The 15,614-nt window shown below is 49.0% G+C and overlaps 1 protein-coding gene across 2 annotated transcripts in view; it reads right to left on the bottom strand.

The window, feature by feature from the left end:
* Positions 1-8,151: 8,151 nt before the first annotated feature.
* The window catches only part of SLC27A5 (solute carrier family 27 member 5), a 13,283-nt gene continuing 5,820 nt past the window's right edge, over positions 8,152-15,614 (bottom strand). For both annotated transcript variants that reach the window (XM_023516416.1, XM_003795338.3), the window contains exons 4-10: positions 12,850-12,974; positions 10,339-10,533; positions 10,159-10,249; positions 9,366-9,564; positions 9,134-9,231; positions 8,595-8,725; positions 8,152-8,507 (exon numbers count right to left, since the gene is read on the bottom strand). In XM_023516416.1, coding sequence (XP_023372184.1) covers positions 8,331-8,507; positions 8,595-8,725; positions 9,134-9,231; positions 9,366-9,564; positions 10,159-10,249; positions 10,339-10,533; positions 12,850-12,974 — 1,016 coding nt within the window. In that variant the 3' untranslated portion in view covers positions 8,152-8,330. The remainder of the gene's footprint in view (positions 8,508-8,594; positions 8,726-9,133; positions 9,232-9,365; positions 9,565-10,158; positions 10,250-10,338; positions 10,534-12,849; positions 12,975-15,614) is intronic.

Below are 15,614 nucleotides of genomic sequence, written 5' to 3'. Positions count from 1 at the left end.
GAGCCGATTTTTAAATTCTTAATGGACATGTCAAAGTGTCTTCAGAAACATGGGGCTAGTCTGCCTTCTACCCAGAAGTTCCCCACAACCTCAAATACTCTGGACTCTCATTTTTTTTCTGTTCTTCTCAATTCTGTAACAAGAACGTGATTTAAGTGTTGTTTCTATGGATGCTGCTCCTTCAACAACTGCTCATATATGCCACCTCTTCCATGAACAAAAAAGGGTATGTGCCACTCGCTTGTCACATCTTCGTACCCTTGGTCACTAGTTGCTTTTATTAGATAGTTTGCCTGTTACATTTGCCCCAGACAGCTCAGTGGCTCTGTCAATCTCCAGGGTGGATGCCAGAATCTACCTCTTCACATTAGAAACTGGACCAGACTACTCATGCACAGTGGTGCCCACTCACCCCTTCCATTCTCAGGGCTGAGACTGGTGAACCTGGGAGAAACTGTCTTCTCTCTCTCTCTCTCTCTTTTTTTCCAAAAAAAAATTTTTTTTTTTGCATTTTGGCCAGGGCCAGGTTTGAACCCACTACCCCTGGCATATGGGGCCAGCACCCTACTCCTTGAACCACAGGCACCGCCCTTTTTTTTTTTCAAATATTTTGTTTTATTAGTTTCTAATTCTATGGATGTTTTTTGTTTGTTTGTTTTTTCTATTACAAGAGAGTCTCACTTTGTTGCCCTCGGTAGGGCATCATAGCTCAGAGCAACCTCACACCTTTGGGCTTAAGCAATTCTCTTGCCTCAGCCTTCCAAGCAGCTGGGACGGGCACCCACCACAACACCCAGCTATTTTTTTGTTGGTTTTAGCAGGCCCAGAATGGGTTAGAACCCACCAGCCCTGGTGCATGTGGCCAGCGCCCTACCCACTGAGCTACAGGTGCCACCTATCTTCTCATACTATGCTAGTTGTTGGGGGTCTCTACAGGGTCCCCTAAGTTTCATGTGTGAAGACAACTCAGTCTAGGGTGCCATTCTGCCACACTGATGTCTAATCAACCCTTGTTCCAGGAATGCCTCTATGTTATCCACTGTTACCTTAAATCCTGGTCTTAGATGGATAGAAATGATCCTGCCCATAAATCATGCCCTTAGGCAGATTCACACAGAATTCTCCAGTTTCCCTGAGGGTCCAATTCTAATTGTCCTGCTCATTTCTTCCCTATAGTATATAAGCCTTGTGTCTGAGGAATAATGGTGCAGGGATCCACCATCTCTTCTCATATTGCCACCTAAGACATGGCTTCTGTTTGTTAAGTCCCTATTAAATATTTCTTTCTAGGCTGGGAGCAGTGGCTCACGCCTATAATCCTAGCACTTTAAAAGTTTGAGGCAGGAGATCACTGGAGGCCAGGATTTCAAGACCAGCCTGAGCAAGACCCTGTCTGTATAAAAAATAGAAAAATGAGCTAGGTATGGTATCATGTCCTGGTAGTCCCAGCTACCTGGGAGGCTGAGGCAGGAAGATAACTGGAGTCCATAAGTTAGCGGTTGCAGTGAGCTATAATGATACCACAGTATTCTAGACTGGGAAACAGAGCAAGTCCCTGTCTCAAACAAACAAACAAAAAAAGAAATAGAAAGATGACCAAAAAAACATATACTATTTGGCCAGCACTTTCTTTGGGAGGTCCAGGTGGAATGACAGCCTGAGGCAGGGAGTTTGAGACCAGCCTGAGCAATATAGTGACACCTTCTCTCTACAACAAATATAAAAATTAACTGGGTCTAGTGGTGCACAGCTGCAGTCCTAGCACTTTAAGAGGCAGAGGAAGGAAGATTGCTTGAGTCCAGAAGTGTGCGGTTCCAATGAGGTAGGCTCCATCGTGCCACTGCACTCCAGCCTGAATGACAGAGACCATGGCTCTTAAAAAAAAAAGACCCAAAATGGGCACCTGTAGCTCTATGTTGAGGGCAACTGTTGGTGGAAGGTTCTATAAGAGAATTGAGAGAGCCTCACCCTATATTCCTAGTTTTTTAAAAGCGTGCAGGTAAGGTGGGAAATTATCCCACAGGCAACAGCCACATACACGGAGGCAGGTGGGTTTGAACTCAGACCGGGCCTGCTAAACAGTAACTACTGCAACAAAAAAACAGCTGGGCATAATGGCGGGTGCCTATAGTCCCAGCTACTTAGGAGGCTGAGGCAAGAGAATCACTTGAGCCCAAAAGTTTGAGGTTGCTGTGAGCTGTGACGTCATAGCACTCTACCAAGGGCAACATAGTGAGACTCTGTCTTTAAAAAAAAAAAACAACAAAAACAAAACCCCAAACCACCCAACACTTATTATAAAACTATGCTAATTACAGCAGTGTGGAACAAGGTGAAACAGAAAGATCAATAGTATGAAATATTGGCTCAGTGCCTGTAGCTCAAGCGGCTAAGACACCACCACATTACACTGGAGCTGGGGGATTCGAATCCAGCCTGGGCCTGCCAAAACAATGACAAATACAACCAAAAATAGCCGGGTATTGTGGCGGGCCCTTGTAGTCCCAGCTACTTGGGGGCTGAGGCAAGAGAATCACCTAAGCCCAAGAGTTAGAGGTTGCTGTGAGCTGTGATGCCACAGCACTCTACCCAGAGGGACAGCTTGAGTCTCTACCTCAAAAAAATAAAATAAAAATAAATAAATAAATAAAGAGTATGAAATTTTAGTGTGTGTCACCTGCCACCAGCTTATCCCATACTTCACAATAATGGGGTAAGAGTAGGACTCCATCTGCTCATTTCACCCCAGGAAGTCAACCTTCTGCCCAAGCCCAGGATATTTTTGGAAAAAAAAATAGGGCTTTCTGGGTAGTGCCTATGACTCAGTGGGTAGGGCGCCATCCCATATACTGAGGGTGGTGGGTTTGAACCCAGCCCTGGCCAAACTGCAATAACAACAACAACAAAAAAACAGCTGGGCATTGTGGCAGGTACCTATAGTCCCAGCTATTTGGCTGAGGCAAGAGAATCACCTAAGCCCAGAAGTTGGAGGTTGCTATGAGCTGTGATGCCACAGCACTCTACCGAGGGCAATGAAGTAAGACTCTGTCTCTAAAAAAAAAAAAACTAGGGTTTTCCAATGTCCCAAGATCCTCTTCTGTTTAACCAAATGTTTCCGATAAAAATGTTTTGTTCAGGGCAGTGTCTGTAGCTCGGTGGGTAGGGCGCCGGCCACATACTCCGGGGCTGGTGGGTTCGAACCCAGACCAGGCCAGCTAAATAACAATAACAACTGCAACAGAAAAATAGCTGGGCATTGTGGTGGGCATTTGTAGTCCCAGCTACTTGGGAGGCTGAGGCAAGAGAATCGCCTAAGCTCAAGAGTTGGAGGTTGCTGTGAGCTGTGATGCCATGGTACTCTACCGAGGGCAACAGCTTGAGACTGTCTCAAAAAAAAAAAAAAAAAAGTTTTGTTCAGCCAGTTCACTGTAGCAAGAGACCTTTCCTCTCTGTCCTATCACCCACTCTTCTCACTCTGCCCCTGGCCTCCAGTCCCTGGAGATCTGTTGTGGTGGGGTCCCTCGGGATTCACTCCCCTCCTTCTTTCTGTTTATTATCACTCCAGCTGAATGTATTGCTTTTTGGTATTGCATTAAGGATTTTTTTTTTTTTGAAATAGAGTCTCACTTTGTCAGCCCCTAGTAGAGTGCCATGGCATCATAGCTCACAGCAACCTCAGACTCGTGGGCTCAAGTGATTCTCTTGCCTCAGCCTCCCAAGTAGCTGGGACTATAGGCGCCCACCACAACACCCAGCTATTTTTTAGAGACAGGGTCTCACTCTTGCTCAGGCTGGTCTTGAACTCCTGAGCTCAAGCAATCTGCCTGTCTCCAGGTGTGAGCCACCATGCCTGGCCTACTGTGTTATTTTTTAATCCCTGCAAATATAATAGCAAAAGTTGGCTAGGATTGAGGGGGGAACAGATTTGTATAAAGTGGTGATTACCTTAAATATCTCCACAGTGAGAATTTTTTTTTTTTTTTTACTAGTTTTCTGTTTCTTTTCTCTTTAAAAAATTGATATATAGGGGCTCGGCGCCTATAGCTCAGCGGCCAGGGCACCAGCCACATACACTGGAGCTGGCAGGTTCGAATCCAGCCTGGGCTTGTCAAACAATAATGACAACTACAACCAAAAAATAGCCAGGCATTGTGGTGGGCGCCTGTAGTCCCAGCTACTTGGGAGACTGAGGCAAGAGAATCACTTAAGCCCAGGAGTTGGAGGTTCCTGTGAGCTGTGATGCCACGGCACTCTACCGAGGGTGACAACTTGAGACTGTCTCAAAAAAAAAAAAAATTTATATATAAGCTCTGTGAGGTGGCTGGCTCTCGTAATCCTAGCCTTCTAGGCGGCTGAGGCGGGCAGACGTCTTGAGCTCAGGGTTTGAGACAACGCTGTCTCTAAAAAATTGCTAGGCGTCGTGACGTGCACCTGTAGTCCCAGCTACTTGGGAATCCCCTAAGGAAGCTAAGGCAAAAGAATCACTTGAGCCCGAGAATTTGAGGTTGCTGTGAGCTATGATGCCATAACACTCTATAGAGGGTGACAAAATGAGACTCTTTCTCAAAAAGAAAATATTGATATATAATAGTTGTACATATTTTAGGGATACATGTGATTTTTTTTTTGAGACAGAGTCTTAAGATGTTGCCCTGGGTAGAGTGCCATGGCATCATAACTCACTGTAATCTCCAACTCTTGGGCTCAAGTGATCCTCTTCTCTCAGTTTTTCTATTTCGGTAGAAATGGGGGGGGGTCTTGCTTTTGCTTAGGCTGGTCTTGAACTCATGAGCTCAAGCTATCCACTTGCCTCGGCCTCCCAGAGTGCTAGGATTACACTCTGGCCTACATGTGATATTTGGATAACACGTATACAATATGTAATTGGTTGATCCTACCTCAAATATTTATCTTCTTTGTGCTGGAACATTACAATTCTTCTCTTCCAGCAATTTTTGCATATGCAATAAACTATTGTTAATTGTAATTTCTCTACTGTACTACTGAATACTAGAACATATTCCTTCCACACAGTGAGTTTTTGTTTTTTGTGGTTTTTCCTTTTTTTTGCAGCTTTTGGCCAGGGCTGGGTTTGAACCCACCACCTCCAGCATATAGGGCTGGCACCCTACTCTTTTGAGCCAAGGGCGCTGCCCACACAGTGAGTTTTTTTTTTTTTTTTTGAGACAAAGCCTCAAGCTGTCCCCCTGGGTGGAGTGCTGTGGCATTTCAGCTCACTGCAACCTCCAACTCCTGGGCTCAAGCGACTCTCCTGCCTCAGCCTCCCAAGTAGCTGGAACTACAGGCGCCCGCCACAATGCCTGGTCATTTTTTGGTTGCAGCCATCATTGTTGTTTGGCGGGCCCGGGCTGGGGATTCGAACCCGCCAGCCTTAGGTGTATGTGGCTGGCGCCTTAGCCGCTTGAGCCACAGGCACCGAGCCTACAGTGAGTTTTTTTAATGTAATATCCATGCCCTCTGTCACAACACCTGCCAATAATAGGCTTGGTTAAATAACTCACTGCCCCTCCCACCTGGGGCTTCTTCAACCATGGTGGGAATAACACTACAATTCACCCTATGAGACATGGGAAAGATGAGCTATGAATTGACAAGCACTAGCCTGGCCCCAGGGGAGGCCTTTAGGGTTACTAGACATGTCTATTTGTTGTTGATGACAATCCCCTCCAATGACACTGTAAGTTGGAGTCAATACTCTATAGATGAAGAAACTGAGGCTCTGATAGATGGCCAGAGCAACTACACCAACAGCAAGGCATCAGGTGGGGAACTTTCCCTGTACTTTTTGCATTTAATCCCCACAAATATCCTTCAAGAGAGGTGTGATCATCAGTCCATTTTCCATTGGAGGAAATGGAGCCACAGGAAGCAAGTATATCTAGACCCAGGGTCAAATCCAGCACACATCCCCAGTTTCCCTACATCTCTAGCACATCAAGCATTTGGTAATCTGTTAACCAAGTGGAATTCCTCAGCCTTAACTCCAGATGCTAGCTTTGTTTGATAGTAAGAAATGCACTAATACAGCCTCACTGTCCAGAGACACTTGAACTGGGCACTACAGTAATGCAGCATTCCTCATGGCAGTATGACCAAAACTTAAAATCTGGCACAGCATGATGCATGCAAGAGATACAGAGATATCTGGTCTCAGGCTGGCACTAGGCAATGGGTCATGTGGTACAGGAGCCCAAGAAAGCCTGGAGAACAGGGCCTGGCAGATCTCAAAGGATGGTCATAAGACATGGCAGGAGCATGGTACCAAAGTGGGAGTGGCAAGCACCAGTCTCTGCTGCTTTCTCCATACACTCCAAGCTCCTTTCTGGGTTGGTCTCTGGTCCTAAAGGGTGTTAAGGGCCTTGATGTAACAAGGACCTACTATGTTCAGGGCAGGAAGGAAGTGCCATAGTGGGGGAACCAGCACAGCATACTGGTCAAATGATATCAGACCTATTGTGCACCAGAGGGAGGCAAGCTGAAGGTGCAGCAAGAGTGACCAGCCTGGGTCTCTGCTGTTATGTTTATATAGCTCCAAGCACCCTTCTTGCTCGGGGTCCCTCCTGAAGGAAACAAGAATGCAACCAACTTGAAAACTTAATTTTTGCAGTAAACAGCACCGGGCCTCTGCTACTATATGAACCCAGCTCTCTACCTCCCTTCCCAGCCAGGATCTCTCCTGGAGCAAACAGGCATGTAAAGGAACGCAATGACCTACAATGTGTAGAGGATCATAGTAGGCCTGCATCCAAGTCCAGTTGTATGAAAAGGGCTTCAGTTCTACAGGGGACATGCAGAAAGGTCAGAGAAATAGCAAGTGACAATAATGACCACTTCTTGTGCGATAATTACAGTGCACAGCTGCCACAGATGACGAACAGCAGAACGCAAGCTAAAATGACCAGAGGCTCAGAACGGCACTAACTCCGCCCCAGGGTGCTGGGTGGACGGGCAGAGGCTTAATTCCTACCCGAGTTCGCGGAAGCATCACTCGCTTCCCGAAGACCTTGGCAAGGCATAGCTGCCCGAAGGCCCTCATGGGACGCCCCCTGCGCTTCCTCCTTAGAAGCCAGGTTCCGACCTCACAGAGGCCCAAGGGCCAGAGGAGGAGGCCGAGGCACGAGGAGGCCGAGGCACTGTGGCGCACCGTCAAGGGATCGGTGGGGTTGCGGCCGGCAGTACTACCAGGGGACAGTCGAATCCAAGTGTTACTGTGGAGGGCTATCTGTTGTCACTGTCATGCTCCCGCTGGGAGCCTGAAAATCACTGGTGGACTGCGCCTGCCCACGCCGCCTAGCCTACAACTCCCACAGTGTCTTGAGGATCACAGCCGGTCACAGAGATGTCGCTAAGCTACCCTCCCAATCGCCCCGGCATCCGCTTGCGCCTGCCCACAGTTCCCACAATGCCGAGAGCGACGTTTCCGGTCTCTGGGTCCGGACGGACTACACTTCCCAACGGCCTCAGTAGCCGCTCAGCTCCGCCCATAGCTTCCTCAAGGCCCCTAGCGACGGTTCCGGTTTCTGAGCCGTCACCGACTACATTTCCCAGGAACCTCGGTAGCCGCTCGCAACTGCTCACAGCTCCCACCGCGCCCTGAGCCTGAGCAGGCAGCACTTAACAGACCTGAGGCGCCCGCTCTCGCCTATCTACCTTTCAGCAATGCTCCGGGTGGTATGTCAGTCTCCTGAGATGTGTAGCCTCCAATTTCCAGAGGCTTCCCCGCCTATACAACTCGCCCAGGGCCTTTGCCCTTGCTGTTCACTCTGCAGGGGACGCTCCTCTCCCAATTACTTCCTGCTTACCTTTAGCTTTAGTCCAGCCCTTGTCAGATCGCCCATTCTTAGCACTTCTCCCCTACATCCTTCAGAACGCAGATCACAGGGGACGACCCACATTTGCTGGCCCACCTGAGCCCCCTTTATTGGCCACAAAATAACCCTGACAGATGGAGTCAGGGTTATTTCTCCTCCTAGTTGTGGCTGCAAGACTGGCCGGCTCCCCCCACCCCTTTGGCCTTATCCAAGCAGGGTCATCCCACAGGGGATGTCAGGAGAGACCCTAAAGTAAGTTCTCTGGAGGCACTGGCCCTGCAATCCTCCACTCTCCCTTCATCCATGCAGGCTCACAGACTTACATGTATACATTCAAGTTTACTCTTGCACTGCTACAGAGCCCACTGTCAATTCCAGCCCAGTGAGGTTGGGGATACATTCAGGTGGGATTCATGACCTCGGGCAGGCCAAGGGTGAAGATGACAGGGGAGGGGGCTAGTCGGCATTGGTCCCTGCCCCTGTGGGCTGGTCAGATGATCAGAGCCTCCAGGTTCCCTCACAAACAGCCTGGTAGATGTCTGGTGTCAGAGGCAGGAAGGTCTGGGCCCGGTGGTCCAGTATAAACAAGGGGTCAATGACAAAACCCACGTTGAAGCCCTCATGCACCAATCGATTCTTCACAAATTTGAACGTGCTCGTGATCTCCAGAGTGTCCTGCAGGGCAGTGATCATGACCTCCTTAATGTGACATACCACTAGCACTGATTCCTCACCCACCTACTCCTGCTACCTTGGACTCACCTGGATACGGATGAAATGAGGGGCAGCATAGGCAGGGAGCCACGCACGGACGTGCTGGTAGAGCTTCTGCCCATCGAAAGTCTGGCCGGGAACCAGCTGCACTGCAGCCATACCCACCTTACCCTCACACCCTAGGAAAAACAGTGTTCACTCTCAGCTGACCCATCTCAAGGGGCCCCTAACTGACCCTCTAGCCTCGCTCAGCTCTGCTCAGTGGCTGTATGACCAGGCAAGTCTCTAAATCTTCCTGTACCCTAGCAGTTCTCCACCTATAAAACTGGAACATCCCCCAGCCTGAGCAAAGCAAGACCTATCTCTATTAAAAATAGAAAAACTAGCCGGGTGTTGTGGCAGGCTCCTGTAATACCAGCTACTCGAGAGGCTGAGACAGAGGATCGCTTGAGCCCAAGAGTTTGAGGTTGCTGTAAGCTATGACTTCACTCAACCCCAAAGCGACTGAGACTTTCTCCCCACCCCCAAATTGGAACATTCCTCCACTCACAAAGTTGTTGGTTTAAAATGAAGCAAACCCTCCGCACCTGGCACAGACACGCCGTAGACATTAACCGCCTGCAGGAAGTCCACCTGTGACAATACGCCCTCCACCTCCCGCGTGGAGACATTCTCACCCTTCCATCTGCAAGGTTGGAGCCTCAGCTGCGAACACGCCACGCCCCTGGCAAGGAGGCCCAGCCTCCTGCCCTCCAAGCCCCGCCCCCTCCAGGGTCCGAACCGGCCCCAAAGCCCCGCCCCAGAAATCCCGCCCCAGACCGGAAGGTGTCCCCAAGGCGGTCGCGGAAGTAGAGGAAGCCTTCACGATCCATGGCCATTGTGTCCCCGGAGTTGTAGTAAACGTCACCCGTGCGCCGCACGTCCCGCACCAACTTCCGTTCTGACTGCTCCCGGGGGCCACAGTAGCCCACGAAAGGGTGGCGGCCTAACACCTGGGTCAAAAGGAGCCCCGTCTCTCCTGGAATAGGAGCGGAAGTGGAGTTATCAGCCAGAAACTAGAACCCCTGGAGCCCACCAACCCCCGGCTGGAGGTATCCAACGATAAAGTTCTCTTTATCACCCAGGACCCTGCCAGAGGCTGACCCAAAGATATAAGGACCCTGAGAGACTGGGGCAGGGGGACACAGAAAATGAGACAAGTAGAGAGAAAGTAACATAAGAGAGCCAATAAAGAAAAAGGAGAAAGAACAAGGAATGGAAGAGGGACACACATAAATGGTGGGTAAAAAGACATATGACCAGGACCTTGCAAGGCCCCAGGAAAGAAGACACTAAGAGAAGGTGCAGGACAAAGGACTGATGCCTGGAAGATGTGACCCTCACAGAAAGTTCGAGAGAACAGCTCAGATGGACACCCCCAGAGATTCAACAGACCAGAAGGAGAGATTGAAGCAGAGGGTCCAAAACAAATGGCCAGGGACTCAAGGTTCAGATGAGGATTGTATGTATATATCTCTACTGAGAATCAATCTCAAGGCTTTGGTCAGTTCCAGACAAGGAGGAAACTGAAGGTCTCCACCCACCCCAGGAAAGGTTCCCCAAACCCTCATACCTGGCCCCACAGGGACGCAGAAGCCCTTATTATCCCTCACAGGCTCCTCAGTCTCTCTGTCACACTGTACCAGCTCAAAGGGGGACAGCACCTGGGGTGGAGGGTGGGGAGTGACAGCATAGGTCCTGTGGGCACAATCTTAATTAGGGTCACTCTCACACCAACCCCCAACCCACTTACCCTAAGAAAGAAGCTTGTCTTGCCCAGAGCCCCACAGCGCCCGGGATAGTTAACGAAGCCTAAGTTGCCCTCCGTGGAACCGTAGAGTTCCCAGATCCGAATGGGACCAAAGCGCTGCTGGAATGTCTTCCACACATCAGCCCGGAGTCCATTGCCCATTGCCAGGCGGACTGTATGTTTCCGGTCCTCTGGTTGCTATAGAGATGTCCCCAGAGGGAGAGAAGGTGGTGCTCTCAGGGTATACCCTGGAACCTTTACCTGGACAGGGGGCTATCTTGGGTCATTACCTTAGGCACCTCTACCTAGAGCAGCGGTCTCGACCCACAGGAACTGTGTTAAAGGGTTGCGGCACTAGGAACTTTGAGAACCACTGACCTAGGGGATCTACCTGGGGTTTTTTTTTTTTTTTTTGAGACAGAGCCTCAAGCCGTCCCCCTGGGTAGAGTGCTGTGGCATCACAGCTCACAGCAACCTCCAACTTCTGGGCTCAAGCGAATCTCCTGCCTCTACCTCCCAAATAGCTGGGACCACAGGCACCCCCCACAATGCCTGGCTATTTTTTGGTTGCAGCCATCATTGTTGTTTGGTGGGCCTGGGCTGAATTCGAATCCGCCACCTTAGGTGTATGTGGCTGGCGCCTTAGCCATTTGAGCCACAAGCACTGAGCCTCTACCTGGAGTTCTTACAAGAGAATAGTTATTGGAAGAGAATCCTCTTCACCTGGAGGATTACTTGTGAGTCTTGCTTGGGAAGGTTACCTAGAAGTAACTGGGAGTCTCATCTAGGGTCTTACGTGGAGGGGATACCCAGGTTCTTACCCTAGGGGTAGTTACCTTGAACTGTAATAGGAAGAGGGAGTTACTTGGATGTCTTACCTAGAAGGGTTACTGAGGGGGTTTTACCTGGAGAGTCACTTAAGGACTCATCTTGAGGAATTACTTGAAGTCCTTACCTGAGGGTAGTTACTTGCAACATTTCTCTGAGGTGTTAACTGGATGCTTTATCTGGAGAGCTACCTGGGGACCTTTCCTGGAGATAGTTACCTGGAGACTGTGTAAGGATGAGGCTAGCTCTCATCTAGTGTGTTTACCCTGTATAGGCACTTTGTATATATTTAATTTATTCAATTCTCATAATGCCCCCTTGAGGTAGGGGCTATTAATATCCCTATTTAAGGTGGTGCTGGTAGCTCAGCCAGCAGGGCGCCGGCCACATACACCAAGGGTGGCGGGATCGAACCCAGCCCAGGCCTGCTAAACGACGACAACTGCAACCAAAAAATAGCCAGGCATTGTGGCGGGCGCCTGTAGTCCCAGCTACTGGGAGCCTGAGGCAAGAGAATCACTTAAGCCCAAGAGTTGAAGGTTGCTGTGAGCTGTGATGTCACAGCACTCTACCTAGGGTGACAGCTTAAGACTCTGTCTCAAAAAAAAAAAAAAAATCCTGGGCGGTGCCTGTAGCTCAGTGCGTAGGGCACCGGCCCCATATACCGAGAGTGGTGGGTTCAAATCCGACCCCAGCTGAGAGAGTTAAAATCACCTGCTCCAGGTAGCACAGCTGACATCAAAGGAGCCACTATCAGAAAACGTGTATAGAATTCATTCTCTGAGGCTCTGGTCTAGGGTGTATTACCTGAGGGACCTTGCTTGAGTCCAGTACTTGAATCTTTTTTTTTTTTTCTCTTGAGATAGTCTCACTTTGTCACCCCAGTAGAGTGCTATGCTGTCACAGCTCACAGCAGCCTCAGACTCTTGGGCTCAAGAGATTCTCTTGTCTCAGCCTCTGACATAGCTGGGATTACAGGCGCCGACCACAACACCCAACTATATATTTTTTAGAGACAGGGTCTTGCTCTAGCTTAGGCAATCTACCCTCCTTGGACTCCCAGAGTGCTGGGATTACAGGCATGAGCCACCTCGCCCAGCCCAGTTTTCATAACTGTTTTATTTTTGGTTGTTTTGTTTTGTTTTGTTTTTGCAGTTTTTGGCTAGGGCTGGGTTTGAACCCGCCACCTCTGGCATATGGGGCCGGCGCCCTACTCCTTTGAGCCACAAGTGCCGCCCTTTTTGTTTTGTTTTGAGACAGAGTCTCACTCACTTTAGTTGCCCTGTGTAGGGTGCCAAGGTGTCATAGCTCACAGCAACCTCAAACTCTTGGACTCAAAGGCTCCTCCTGCCTCAGGCTCCCAAGTAGCTAGGACTACAGGCATCTATCACAATGCCCAGCTAGTTTTTCTTTTTTCTTTTTGCATTTTGGCGGAGGTTGGGTTTAAACCTGCCACCTCTGACATATGGGGCTGGCACCTTACTCCTTTGAGCCACAGGCACCATCCTAGTTTTTCTATTTTTAGTAGAGATGGTGTCTCACTCTTGCTAAGACTGGTCTCAAACTCCTGAGCTCAAGTAATCCACCTGCCTCAGCCTCCCAGAGTGCTAGAATTACAGGTGTGAGCCACTATATCCAGCCCATCCCTGGGGTCTTTACCATAGAGCCCTAATCTTATACCCTCACCTGGGGAGTGTTACACAAATACCGCAGGACCTCGCCCACATACAGGATCACTGTCACGCCATGCTGCCTACAATCATCCCAGAAGCTGGAGGCAGAGAACTTGGGGACCAGGACACAGGTGGCACCTTGGAAGGAGGAGAGGAGGGGGTTTCAGGTTATACTTCCAAGTTTCTGTGAGAACCTACTTTGATCACCTGACTGTGTGGACCCCTGAAACACAAGACAGTGTCAAGCTCATCTCTGTCTTCAGCCCAACTAGAACTGCTCCCATGAGAAGAGCAGGCCTGAGTTCAAATCCTGTCTTCAGGCTCAGTGCCAGTAGCTCAATGGTTATAGGACCAGCCACATATGCTGGGGCTGGTGGGTTCGAGCCCAGCCCAGGCCTGCTAAAACAACAATGGCAACTGCAACAACAACAAATAGCTGGGTGGTGTGGCAGGCACCTGTAGTCCCAGCTACTTGGGAGACTAAGGCAAAAGAATTGCTTAAGCCCAAGAGTTTGAGGTTGCCATGAGCTGTGATGCCATGGCATTCTACTGATGGTGACATAATGAGACTCTCTCAAAAAAAAAAAAAAAAAAATCCTGTCTTCAGGATGTGTGGAAAGCTGGGTGCCAGTATAGAGTGTGCACTTCTAAGTACTGGCTAAATACTGGCTGTGCTTACTTATTCTTGATTATGATAAATGAATCTCTACCTATGCAGATGGGTGGGTAAGTTAATGGATAGAAAGGTAAATAGGTGAATGGACAGATTTGGTGGGTAAATGAATAAATGGGTGGACAGGTGGTATGGATAGATAGGTAAGGGGAAAGATGAACGGATAGGTGTGAGGATGGATGGGAAGATGTATGGGTATAGGAATGGAAGGGTGAGGAAGTAAGTAGATGGATGAGTGGGTTAGTGGGTGGATGTATGGATGTACTGATGGATTGACACTTGAAATAAGGAAAGTGATGCCCCTCATCTCCTCCTTTGCATTTGGCTCTGTGGAAGGCACTCTCCCTCCCCCAACACTAATCTTTAGTAAAACCCTGCAAGCTAAATATCATCATCCTTCCACCCAAAGGGACAACTGCTGATATGCTCAGTGAGATAATAAATGTGTGCCTTCTTTGAGACTGTATTTTTGGGTAACATATAATGCATGCCCTCTCTTGTGAAAATAAATGAGTCCTTTAAAGAAACATCTTTGTGACTCGGTGCCTGTAGCTCAAGCAGCTAAGGCACCAGCCACATACACCGGAGCTGGCAGTTTCGAATCTAGCCCAGGCCTGCCAAACTATAATGACAACTATAACCAAAAAATAGCCAGGTATTGTGGCAGGCACCTGTAGTCCCAGCTACTTGGGAGGCTGAGGCAAAAGAATCCCTTGAGCCCAGGAGTTTGAGGTTGCTGTGAGCTGTGATTTCACAGCACTCTACCAGGTGACAATTTGAGGTTCTGTCTCAAAAAAAAAGAAAAGAAAAGAAAACATCTTTCTTTGCAAACTCTCATGAAACATCTGATTGAAGAAAGGTCTTTAAGAACTGGTAAATTCTGGCCAGGTGCAGTGGCTCACGCCTGTAATCCTAGCACTCTGGGAGACCAAGGCCAGTAGATTGCCTGAGCTCACTGGCTTGAGACCAGCCTGAGCCAGAGGGGGACCCCATCTCTAAAATAACCAGGCATTGTGGCAGGCAGCTGTAGTCCCAGGTACTTGGGAGGTTGAGGCAGAGAATTGCTTGAGGCCAGAAGTTTGAGGTTATTTTTTTTTTTTTTTTTTGAGACAGGAGCCTCAAGCTGTCCCCCTGGGTAGAGTCAGCTCACAGCAACCTCCAACTCCTGGGCTCAAGCGAGTCTCCTGCCTCAGCCTCCTGAGTAACTGGGACCACAGGTGCCCTCCACAACGCCCAGCTATATTTTTTGGTTGCAGCCATCGTTGTTGTTTGGCGGGCCCAGGCTGGATTCAAACCCGCCACCTTAGGTGTACATGGCTGGCGCCTTAGCCACTTGAGCCACAGGCGCCTAGCTAAGTTTGAGGTTACTATGATGTGTCCCACTATGCTACTCTACTGAGGGTGACATAGTGAGACTCTGTCTCAAAGAAAAAGAAACTGGTAAATTCAGCAACAGGAAGGTTGACAGGGATCATCTTAGTCTAAGGTAGGATAAAAGACATGAGCTGTCTCCTGTGGGATGTGTTAGGAGGCACAAAGTCATCTTCATCAAAGTTCTTCTGGCCAAGAATTATTGAAACTGAATCTAAGAGCTCTAGAGTAGGTTTCCAATCCAACAATAAATCTGAGGAAGAAGAACAGAGACCTAAGTCGTAAATATGATGAAGAGACTGATAAAACAACAAAAGTGCAGTGGCTCACGCCTGTAATTTCAACACTTTGGGAGGCTGAGGCAGGTGGATTGCCTGAGCTCAGAAGTTCAAGACCAGTCTGAGCAAGAGAGAGACTCTGTCTCTAAAAATAGTCAGGCACTGTGGCAGGCAGCTGTAGTCTTAGCTGCTCTGGAAGTCTGAGACAAATGGATTGCTTGATTCCAAGAGACTGAGGTTGCTGTGAGCTAAGATAGTGCCTGGCACTCTGCCTTGGCAACAGAATGAGACTCTGTCTCAAAAAGAAAAGAAAAAGAGGCTCAGCACCTGTGGCTCAAACAGCTAAAGTGCCAGCCACATACACCTGAGTTGGTGGGTTCAAATCCAGCCTGGGCCTGCCAAACAACAATGATGGCTGCAACCAAAAAATAGCCAGGTGTTGTGGCAGGCGCCTGT

The sequence above is a fragment of the Otolemur garnettii genome, unplaced genomic scaffold (assembly GCF_000181295.1).
Source record: "Otolemur garnettii isolate 467f Iridium unplaced genomic scaffold, OtoGar3 scaffold00091, whole genome shotgun sequence".
NCBI classification, from domain to species: domain Eukaryota; kingdom Metazoa; phylum Chordata; class Mammalia; order Primates; family Galagidae; genus Otolemur; species Otolemur garnettii.
The sequence above is the reverse complement of the archived record's forward strand: the minus strand, read 5'-3'. Positions and strand labels throughout refer to the sequence as shown.